Source organism: Aythya fuligula, chromosome 2 (assembly GCF_009819795.1).
Source record: "Aythya fuligula isolate bAytFul2 chromosome 2, bAytFul2.pri, whole genome shotgun sequence".
Taxonomy (NCBI): domain Eukaryota; kingdom Metazoa; phylum Chordata; class Aves; order Anseriformes; family Anatidae; genus Aythya; species Aythya fuligula.
Window position 1 is genome coordinate 146,313,807 of NC_045560.1, and position 12,183 is coordinate 146,325,989.

Below are 12,183 nucleotides of genomic sequence, written 5' to 3' on the forward strand. Positions count from 1 at the left end.
TATTATCAATGCCCTACACATTTTCATGTATCCACAGTAAAAATGTTTACAGTTTATGTATTTCTTACCTTCTGCTTTTAGAATGGCAAGGTATATCATGCTTAAGACTGTTTTCTTCAATCTGCAATGTATGGTTAAATGACCCATCAAGTTCTTGCACTGTTACTTTAAGAGGACCCTTAAAGTTCAAAAGATTGTTATTAATGTTAAAAATAATGTTTATTAATGTTCATATCACACTTAGATGTATAGGTAAAATATGGAAAATTGACCTCACCACATATTTCTGAGTCCCAGGAGATGTGTAGTCTTGTTTTATTTCCAATTCCAAAACATTCCGTTTTCTATTAAATGCAAAGCTGCCGTAAAATTTGACCACTCCACTCTGATCTCTAAAAAGCAGTATAGGAATTCTGCGGCACAATGCAGTAACTATAAACAAATATAACTCCCAAGGTTTTCATTTACTTTTTACACTTGCTTTATGCTTTTTTAACTCTAAAATCTCCTATCCCAAGAAAACAGGAAATGGAAACATGTTCCTTCATAAGCATTTCCATTTTTTTTCTTTAAACGGTTCTTTAATGTACATTCATGTACACACAGGAAAAAAAAAAAAAAAGTACAGTGAAAATTATCCAGGAAGAAAAAATTCATCATGAAAAACTACACTGGACCTCCCCCCATTCCAATGTCCCTGAGGTGCTCTCAGAGAAAGTTACTGAGTAAATGTTTAGTAATTTCAATATGACTTGTTTTAATCAATTAAACCAAATTAAGAGGAAAATGTAGTGATCTTCTGTTTTCTACCTGTGTTGCACTTAATTATTTTATTGCAGTTTTTCAAAAATGGGTCATTGCACGTGTTTTTCAGATGTATACAGAATAGGTCACATATATATGAAGCTACACAATGTGACCAATAAAAAATAGTTATCTCATTCCAAATTTTATTACAGGCAATAATTTCAGGTAAACTGTTCATTGAATAGCTTCGCCATTCATTATTATTTTGACAGCCATTACTACAGTTTGTTTATAATAAAACTACAACACTAGGAAGAAGTGTTTTAGGCTAGGGCATGCTCCCAACAAGTGCCTGATGACATATGGCAAAAGCAAGGAAAGAAACCTGTTCTGTTTCAAGGAGGTTTCCTATCACACATTAACTTTTCTTCCCAAATACATGCATTTTGCTAAATAGATAGCTCAGACAGACTGGTTCTGTTCATGGTGGTTGCCTTCATAAAGGTCCGTGACATTGCCATTGGGTACAACTTAAGGCATTTTAGTGGTTTCCTTGCCAGAAAGTTGGAACTCAGCAACAACACAGCAAGCAGTAAGCAGAGCTAAGACAGTGATTAGTTAGCAGTAGTAAGATATCCTCCCAAACAATGCAAACAGCAGCTGAGGGCTTACAAGGTGGAAATCTAAGACTCACCCAACTCAGATAGTAATGGTAAAATTGGTAGAACGTGAATGTATACAGATAAAATACCTATTTTCTGCAAGTGCTTTGCACAGTTAAGTACGGAAGCTAGCATAATGGATATTCACACTGTATGTACACTTTTAGATATAATACTAACTTCTCCTATTATTCTATAAAAATCATACATTGATTTTTTTAGTTAGATAGATTCATGAATGTGATGCATGGCAAAAGTCAATTCAAACACTCTACATATAAATATCTATTTTTGCTTTCCGTTATAAGTCAGGTATGGCTTTGCTACAGTCCTGTATTGTTTTAACCTGCAGTCACTTTAATTAGAAGTGCCAATTAAACCTGTTAAATGAAGCAAATTTAAGTTTACCTTCACATCAATCCAAAACAATAAACCCTATTTCTTGATTAACATCACTGCAATTTGAAGCATCAACACTCAGATTTTTATTTGAGTTAGACCTGAAGGTCTAACACCAACACAAGCTACCAAGCTGTTAAATACTAGTTTATTTTAAACCATCAATCCGTGCTTTAGGTTACGCATTCCATGGTGATTTACTGGAAATCACATCTAAAAATGCACCAGACTATAGCATTTTCCATGTCAGACTTCAGCATATTTCTATGGGCAGTGTCCTCTGGAATTCCTTTAGTGTAATTTGGCCTTGAATTCCACCAGAGTTTTTGTGCTTCCTTCAAAATAATACTTAAAATCGCAGCAATTCCTTCTGGTAAAGAACACCCAAAAGAGCTAGCAAACTCTAAATGACTATAAAACGACTATGAACCTGTGACTCAGATCTATTTCTAATTCAAAGAATAATGTACTTAAATGTTTAAAGCAAAGATATGAAATATCTTTCTTCACATTCCTTTTGTAGTGCCAATTAAAAAACAAATTCATTCTCCATATTAACAATCCAAACCAAGAATAAAAAGGATACACCCACTGCTTTATTAAAGGTTGGATGTCTTTGCCAGAGACATTTGAGATAGATTTCAAAAACCCAGATGTGGAAACCAACATCTGACTCCACATGTGTGACTGGAACTTCTGAGATGAAGCAGTGCTGGCCAGACTCAACAACTTGTTGAAAACCTAAAATGATAAAAAGTAATTTCTTTCATTAAGCTCTTCAACATACAAAATAAGCCTTTCTTTCCTGATTAGTTGCAATTGAATTGTAACTAAAGGCCAATAAAACTCATTCCTTGGTAACTGACTTCAAAAAAAGTTTTTCAAAATAAAAATATTTCAGAAAATTATTTGCTTGTCCATATCAGAAACTGTGATTTGCAGACATGAATGCATCTTTACTTGAGGCAAACTATCCATGATGCTGAGAAAAGAGATGAACCCCCAGCTTCGTTACATGAAGGGTGTTTTAACAAAAATAAACTAAAAATGTCATCTTTGCTCATAATTGCTGCAGGTACAATTTAGGCAGCTTTTTCACAAATAGAAATGAACATGAAGTGTACCAAAACAATTTTTGGCAGCCATTTTCTAGTTCTACCCATCTCTAATGGACTACACTTCAAAAACCAGGCAATTTATGAAGTTAGTTACTGCAAGCACATGTGACCTTCATTTACCAAATTAGCAAGGTACTTTTAAATCACTTCTTTTTACCTGAGCTTTCTCAAATAACCAACTTTTTAGGAGTGACAAGTATACCTTTTTTTTTTTTCTTTTATAACTTAAGCCAACACTTCACACACTTCCTTACCATAGTCTTACACAATGTCCATTATAAGTCCATAAGCTTTTAATAATTATCTATAGCAAAACAGATCACTAAGTAAATCTGCTTTTTAGAAACAGAAGTCATGAGGTTCTCTGTTAAACTTCCTAGTATCCCTTTTCTCAAAAAAAATAATGTAAAGAATAATTAAAATTTATCCAAGGAAAGGTTTAAATCTGCTGTATTTTCAACCTGATAACAGCTGCTTATAAGAAGTTTTAGCACATCCACATACTTGTTATCTTTAAAAAACAGGAATCAGATGCTGAAAGGAAGAAGTATCACCTAGTATCTAGTTTGGTGCTTCTTCATAACACCCTATCTTTTTAAGGCATGTCACAAAACATTTAAAGAAACTACAATTCTGCAGAAGTTTAATATTTCAAAATAAAATGACAATCTTCAATTCAACTGTTTCTTCTAATACAAAGATCTATGCTCCCTCTAGCACTGAAAATGTTATGCAGTGGAAAGAACAGAAGCAAGATTCTCTTTACTTTCATCATTAATATCTGACTACATTAGCTTATGGTGACACTAGTTACCGTAGCAAAACTACTAGTTAAACGGGTTCTCAGTGTTAATAACCAGTCATTTACCCAAAGCAATGAAATACCCTAATATTACTAGTTATGATTAAGAATAATAGCTTACCTTATCCTAACACAATGATCAACATTTTATGTTAGTTCCATGCTGCTTAAATTACTACTTAAAATATAAATGGAATCCTATGAAAAGCTGATTTGCTTTCTTAACTTTATTTTATGAATAGAAATTGCAAACGAAGACAAGTTATCTATACTCCTCATAAACATTTAATTACCTACCTGTAACATGAACTCCATGCTGATCCTGTTCTCAATCAGTCTCATAACAAGATGTGCTTTACACTGGAACATAGTGTAATACTCCCAGGAGAGTGTATGAGGGTGCTTGATAGAAAAGTGCAAATGTGACGCAGGGCTGAAAAATAAAAAACAACTTTGTTTTTTTCATTTTAAGGAATGAAAACTAAAATATAACTTAACAACTAAGATTACAGGCACACCAACGTTAAGATCTCTTCTACTGCTTTAAAGATGTAAATTCTGACACTTGAAATGACTGCACAAGAAAGGTTACTGGGGTGCATGTAGCTGGAATACAGCAAGTACTGTATAGAGAATAATGACAGGTAATACACGCTGCACAGTAACTTCTCAAAATACTGGTAGCACTGAAAAACAGAGCAGGGAATCTATGACTTGACTTTGGAAATTACTCAAATTGCATTCTCCCTGTTCCACTTCCACTTTCAAGTGCTTGTACATAGTTAATATTTTACATTTAAGCAAATAACTTTTGCAATTAAATACAGTAGGAGCTTTAAGATTCAAAAAAGACTTTCAGGATCAATTGCCCTGAGTCATCACATTTAATTTTAGTTAGCAACTTTATGCTTTCAATAGTTTGGCAAATAGATGCCTTCTAAATTAGCTATCATACCAAGGCAGACTATGCAGAGCATCGTGCTACCACTGCCACACTATTTCCGTAACTTCCTGTGGTGCTCCTTCATACATACCCTTTGTGTCTATAAGCAAAATACTTAAAACAGTCTAATTTCATTCCATATCAGAAGACAGCCACTGACACCCTGAAACTTTTCAAAGCAGGACTGATTTCTGGATACCCTTAGTGGCTGTACAGCAGTAAAGCACCAAATGACCTAATTTTGATGCACTATAAAGTAAAAGTTTCACACTTCAGAACAAGAACTTTCCAAACTTTAGCTCAGTTTCAAAGTAGAAAAGTAACTTTAATATTGCATCTCCCTAGAAAAGTAAGATGTTTTTGCCCTTTTTCAATTATTTGAGAAGATAATTCTGAGTTTATTTTAGTGATGAACCAAGGCTGTGGAAAACAGTATTGAGTTTTGCTTTTTTTTTTTTTTTTTCTTGTAGTTTTTCTTTTCTTCTTCACACTTGAGTTTTTTTTTCTCATGAACTAATAACAAATACCTTAAAAAAAAAAAATGGACCCACACCATGCCGGGCCAACTTCTTAAGAAACAGAAATCCAGACTTATTTTATGCTGGTTGGTAAATGACAAATTAGGCATTGTGCTGTAGCAAATGCCAGCCACTTAAAACTCCAGGGTTCAAAATGGGATTTTCCAAGGATTCTCACTTATAGATTACCTAAAGGAACCATTTTAAGATGGACAAGGCAAGAGATTTGTCCAAAGACTTTAGGAGACATCGCAAGACAGAATTAAATAATTTGTGAATTTTAACTATCAAAGACAAGAGGTGTAATCCTGATCTTTCATACCTACCTGAGTAGGTATGCTCAGCTACCTGAGAAAAAGACAGATCTTCCAGGAAGTTCATAGACCTATTAAAAATGTATTTTTGACGAGCCTTTCCATGCACTTGTAAGGCGTATGGCAGTAGGAAGCTTTCTAACAACAGAGAAGATCAGTATCTGGATTCTTGTCTGCAACTGTTAAGGTTTCAGAAGATAGCATGGACCAAGACAGCCGTAACACCTTAGCCTTTTTTTCCAACCCTTTTATTTACTTGGAGATTCCCTTTACTTTACTCGTGAACATCTGTATGAATATCAGGTACACTCACTATATGGATAAGAACAAAGTTAACATTACTACTTGCTGTTTCTTTTTGGTTAGCAATTATTGAAGTCTCCCTTATCAAAATTGTCCTGCAATTTTGGACACTTCTGTATTCTAGGGTAAAGAAGGGTTAGCAGCCATGAAATTGAAATGCAAGAATGGAACTGAGGTTGTGGCTCAGACATTATATAATAATTTGGTCTCAGTATAAAACTTTGTATCCAGCTTCAAATTATACACTTGATTGACTTTGGTAAAATTCTTTTCTTAAAAATTATAACTGAGCCAGGACCACATTCTTGGCCTTCTTAAATTCACTAAGCGTTGATTGATTTCGGCACATTATTTAACTGCAGATTAAAACAGACCAGTTCGATTGCATTTGAGAGTTGCGTTTTGTAGTTTATTCAGTTTAAATACTTTTCTTCCCTTTGTATTTTTCTTTAACCATTAGACTTTTAAAGCTGTTACTGGATTGGCAACAAATAAGAATTCAAATTAGCAATATGGGCCTAGGACCTTTCTCAAAGTGACAAGCGAGCTAGTAGCTCTTCCATGGAAATTTATAACCCTTGTGCTCTTGAGCACAGTCCAGTCATTCAGTGCAAACCTGTCAATCTGCTTCTTCCACTTGAAATGCATCTTTATACACTTCTTGAGGCTTTTATTTTTTTTACAGCAGGGTGGTACCATCACAGTCAAAGACTGAAGACAACCAAAAATGCAAGAACACCAAATGAAGAGGTAACAAGCACAACACTTCACTTCGAAGCTTCAATGCCATACAGCAGTTAACCTGCAGTTTCCGTTCCTTCATTTTCCCAGGCTTTGGGACTTTTTTCTCAAAAACAAACAAACAAACAAACAAAGCCACCAAAGTTCTGGAGAGCAGTGTTTGTATTGCAGTACATATATAAACAGAATTTGTGATACCTGTTTTGTACAAAAATTAATTTACCTGAAAAGTTTTTTCCAATGATTCCTTTCCATATTCTAATTCAGGTGAAAATGAGATTATTGTCCAATCTAGTTTATCTTTATATAATTACGAATTGGGACTGCTATAATGTAAATATGTTTGGCAGGAAACATTATCATAACAATCAGAACAAAGAAATGCAAAATATGTGTTGAAGAAAAATGCTCTAGACATCACCATTATGAAAATTTCCTCCCTAAATACGAATCATTTCCCAGAGGCAGGAACACATACTTAATTTAAGTGCAAGGAGACTTTGCAATCTATAAGAAACAGCAAGTTGTAATTTATATTTAAGTGATGTTACAATTATCAAGCCATAATAGAGAGAAGCAGCAAGATACACATGGGAAGACAATTTCTAACCATGATACATCACACAGAGGAAACATAAATTTAAGGGGATTAGAACAGGAATTGGTCAATTATTTGGTTCCAATTAAATACAATTAAATACTAAAATTAACACTTACAAAGTAACTTTTCTTATAGTACATTTATATTAATGTAGCCTTTTCCCTAGTTTATTCTGATCCCATTAGCCTAGATTTAGTTTCTCTGTGAGGGAATACGCTGCCAAGTTGTAACTCTGCCAATTAAAAAGTCTGCCAAGACCTAACTCATTACCCCACATTTTCCTTAAGAAAGAAAAAAAGGACATCATGACCAATATGCCTAAAATTGATGCCATTAGCTGTGACTTAGTTTTCAGTGGTATATGCAACAAGGCCACCTAGGTACTTGTCTGCTTCACTGCTTTGAAATAGGGCAGTGAACTAAATCAAGATCTGTCATGAGCAGTTGTTGAGGATTCACCTGGCTGGGAAACTGGCCAACACCTATTCCTGATTTGAAAGAACATTTCCTTCTTTCTTCTTCTCCCTAAACCAGATCGTTATTCATATTTAAGTGGGTTATCTGTATACTTGGTTCAATCTTAAATCCAGAGTTTTCATTTTGAATGGAAAGAAAAAACACAACAGGATTTGTACCCAAAAGCAAGAGAACCACTGCTGCAAAAAATTTAGGTCAGATTTTCCTAACGGGGGCTTCTGCTGCAGTAAGAACTTAAGTTGATGTATTCTGGCACTCCATCTACACATTCTCCATTTGTTTTGCACATGCTGCTCATGAGTTTCCAAAGAGCACCTTTTTGTAAGGCTGTGTCATAACTAGATTAACTTATCCAAGATAAGGAAAACACGACAAAAATGTGTCACTGACACCTGGACCAACTTACTGATCTGCTTTCCAATCTCCAAAATTTCCAATTTTGACCAATGCTATTGAGTGGGTAGTGCAGGAGTAGCACAGAACAGGTAAGGAGAAGGTTCCTAAGCTAGCACTACTGAAGCTACAGTTACTAATGAAAACACCAACTCAGACTGTTCACAGTTATCAGTGGTGCTTCATGGACAACTGATCTAATATTTCCCCCCCCCAATTGATAAGACAATTTTCATGCAAGATTTTAAGGTAGTAACTGAGGTAGTAACTGACAGTGGACACAAAAACAGCAAAAAAGAAGAAAACTGATAATACCTTAAGCAGCCTAAAGATTACTAACTACTCTATAAATAGCTCAGGCCAAAATTCTGGCTCCATCTTCACTCTCATCCTCTTACTAAAAAGTAGTTTCATAACAGTATTAAAAACATTCATTGTATTTTATTCCCTTCAGGATTTAAAGTGAAAGAAAAATAAAACAACAGTGACCCAATATACTCAAGATGTACTTTATGAGACTGGTAATAGATGCCTTGGGCAGCTGCAGTTCTTCAGCCTTTGGCCTTATGCCGCACAACACACCCAAGGCATATATTAACGGCCCCATAAAAACATACCCTGTAATGACTTGCTGCTTAAATAAACATACTTGTCTTTCTCTTTTCCTCCTCCGAATATTGGATGCAGCAGAACTCCACCAGTCTTCAGTTCGTACGCCACTATTTGATCTAACTCCTAAAAAGTACAACATACGTAAGTGAGAATAATTTTGGAAAGTAGAGAAATTAGTTGAAAACATGAAAGCTTGTAACTTCATTGTTCAAGCCATACCTCATAAAGAAACTTTTTTTTTTTTTTTTTTTTTTTTTTTACAAATGCAAAGTAGTATTTTAAAATCAGAGATCTTCCTCAGCATGGCAAGCAATAACAAAATAGTAGAAATTAGCAATTAATACATGTACTTGTTCTGGGTCTGGATAGGGGGTCAACACACAACAATATTTAACTATAACATACCTAAAGAATATTATTGCTCACTGAGTAAGTTTCCTCTGACTGATGGAAGTGTTCACCACTTACGTGCAGTGCAAAGTAATACTGGCTATACCAGCGCAGTAGACTGCAATGTATAAAAGCTCACCTCACCCTGAAGTACATCCAAGGCAGACAGAAGCAGGCTCTGTGTCTGAATTTGTGTGCTGCTGTGCCCATGTTAACAAGCACACTTCAAGGCAGGATGTTTGCGTGGGCTCGCTATCATCCAACAGTCAGCATGGCTTTTGGATCGAATCGGGTCGGTTTTAGCACAGGGAGAGTGTCTGACTGCAACCCGATGTTAGGCAAAGAGTTCCCAAGTGCTGACATTTTGGCATGTATTGATTTGTATCAACTGGCACCCTTATGACAGCAGCACCTCTCAGTTCTCCATGGAAGCACTTAACCCACAGGGAAAGAACGTGAGCAACTTATACTCAGAAACACACCAACATGCAGCACTGGACTTTAAGACATCCAGTTCTGTTGTTCTCTATAGCACAACGCAGGGCTGGGATAAATGTCTTAGATAAGGATGGCTTATGGGGTTCCTGTGTGAGGAAGGGACATAAATGAAGCCCATGGGGCTAGGACTCCAATTTGGAAAAGAGGGACAGTAAGAAAATATGATAAGAGGAGGAAAATCTTTCTACGAATGAGTGTCACTGACAAAGAATGGGGACTCACTGCCGTTATGGCTAATGAGTCCCTGTCTCACAGCATTACATTTAGAAATGTAAGCTATAGACAGAACTTTCTTTTTCAAGATAGGTGACTCTCAATGGAAAACAAAAATCTTAATGGAAATAAGAAAATGTCACCATGGACATCAAAAGCTTATTATAAAGCTAGGACTTAAACAAGGCTAAAAAGATACCTGATCCACTACTACTCCAAGCTAACACCAGAGCCCTTCTGAGGTATAGGAAAAGGCCATCACAGTATAGCAACATTAATTCACCAAACAGACCTCCTCATGAATCCCATATTCTACTGTGAGTGCTAAAAAAGAAGTACTCTTCCTTTTGACCTTTTCTGTCTTTGAGCAAAAATCAAAAGAAAAATAGGAAAACTAACTGCAGAGAGAGACAATGAAAATTATTATTGGTAAGCCAGTCATGGAAACATATTTTGGTTAATATGCTTGGTGTTTCTCCTTGCAGCAAGTAGTGAAAATATTTTAGCTCTAAGTTTTGTTACAATTTCTTTAGATTGTAACGCAAAACTATGTTACATTCTATTTTCATAATGCATCTTTGATGTGAAAAGATTTAGAAAATGCTACTGTTATTACCTGTTTAATCCAATGGCGATATTCATTAACACCAAAGGTTTTTTTCATCCAAAGGCCATAAATATAACCAGAGATTCCCTTCAGCACCCATTCATCTGACCTATAATAAGAAAGCAGCAGGAATTATGGCACTTCAGAAGGCATTTTGTAAGGGATGGCATTTTTGACCAGCTCAAAAAAGCCACAAGTTTCATCAAGTTATATAACTTCTCTAAGTCAATAGAGATCTGATGAGCTGTGAACCAATTTATGTAACTTGGCATCTGGTTGGGACCGATAAAACTGAAGAGCCAGTGAAAACTGAACTTGTACCACAGAAGCCCAGATTAAAACATAAAAGCAAAGTATTTCAGCTGAAATAGAAACAATTAAATGGTAGAAGTGGATAGATACTAAAGTAAAACAATTGTTAATCTACACGATTAGCATGACTATCTTAATTTCTTGATAACCATATCAATGCAATGGAGAACATGCGGAGAGCAAGTGGACAAAGTACGTATCTCACAATTTGGTGGACACTCATTTAATTACCTCTTTAAATACCTCTTTAAAGGAGAGAAAAACAGGGGAAAAAACAGAACATGAACATGAGCTAGAAAATGAAGCTTAAAAATGACAGGTAGTTCATTTGATGAGGAAGGTGAACAGAAGGACACAAAATGGAGTCAAGAGACAAAACTGTCTTAACCATGGTTACATGGTAATGTATGATGCTTATTACCAGTAATAAGCATCAGAGCAAGAGAAATTCTACTAGTATAAGCATCAATTAACTTTATTTTTTTATTTTTAAGAAGCCAAGAATACTCTGGAACATACGCTTTTACCACAAAAAAGTAGTAAGCCCCTTGTGCCTGAAATATAAAGTGTATGCAAAAGACTTCAAAATAAATACTGATCAGAATTACATGAGACAACTGTGGGCGACCTTCTGAGGGATGGAGTTACAGGGAGTTTACCAACCCAGTGAATTTGTCCCTTTGGCACTACATCTGTATTCCCCTCTCCTGTGCTTCTCCATTATTTATTACTTCTCTGCCCAACAAGTACTTCCTATACAGGTTACATTTCTTCATCTAGAGCATCTGAGAAATTCACTGATGATACAAAAGAGTCTCCTCTATAAATTTACAGGTGGCATAGCACACTATGACAGTCAGTAACAACAACCTCTAAGAGAAGACAAGTTCAACCACTACAGTCTTTTGAACCTATATCTCATATTCCCCTTTCAAATAATAATAATTTAAAAAAAAAAAAAAAAAACACACAACGAAAACCCCACATCCTCTTGGATTTTCATTTATTAAGCTGGCTTTATTGCTCTTCCTTTTATTCTACAGCTACTTTTTCACTTATTCTGCTAAAATACAACATGCAAATTAAAAGTTTAGTTTCCTAATTTTTCCCCATTTTCTAGAGAGTACAAAAGTAAAGTACTTACCAGGACATTCTGGATATAAAACATCCAAAAAACTGCTGGGCCAGGGCCTGCGCTAAGCATCTCCTCGTCAGTGGAGTTTCATCTATAATCATTGCGCTGTGCAAGAGATTTGTGCTGGACCGCCATAAAAAGAGTAACACAATATAAGCACAAGCTCAGAAACAAAAAAAAAAAAAACAAAACAACTACAGCAAAACAAAGACCTTATTTTAAGAGCCAAAACAAATAATTCTTTGACTAGCTTTCCAAGGACATACTAAGATCCTTATTTAATAACCTTTATCTAGACAGAGCTCTTGCTATTTGCATGCATATACACAACTTTTTCTGTAGAGTCAAAGTAATTGAGCTGGTGAAACTCTTTATGGTTCACAGTACCTTCTCTCAGC

At 35.3% G+C, this 12,183-nt stretch overlaps 1 protein-coding gene across 2 annotated transcripts in view; it reads right to left on the reverse strand.

Annotated features, from left to right (window-relative positions):
* Nucleotides 1-12,183, reverse strand: part of TAF2 (TATA-box binding protein associated factor 2) — a 55,566-nt gene that overhangs the window by 31,114 nt on the left and 12,269 nt on the right. For both annotated transcript variants that reach the window (XM_032181053.1, XM_032181052.1), the window contains exons 8-14: nucleotides 11,795-11,908; nucleotides 10,348-10,447; nucleotides 8,668-8,753; nucleotides 4,026-4,161; nucleotides 2,395-2,549; nucleotides 278-392; nucleotides 69-178 (exon numbers count right to left, since the gene is read on the reverse strand). In XM_032181053.1, the coding sequence (XP_032036944.1) occupies nucleotides 69-178; nucleotides 278-392; nucleotides 2,395-2,549; nucleotides 4,026-4,161; nucleotides 8,668-8,753; nucleotides 10,348-10,447; nucleotides 11,795-11,908 (816 nt within the window). The remainder of the gene's footprint in view (nucleotides 1-68; nucleotides 179-277; nucleotides 393-2,394; nucleotides 2,550-4,025; nucleotides 4,162-8,667; nucleotides 8,754-10,347; nucleotides 10,448-11,794; nucleotides 11,909-12,183) is intronic.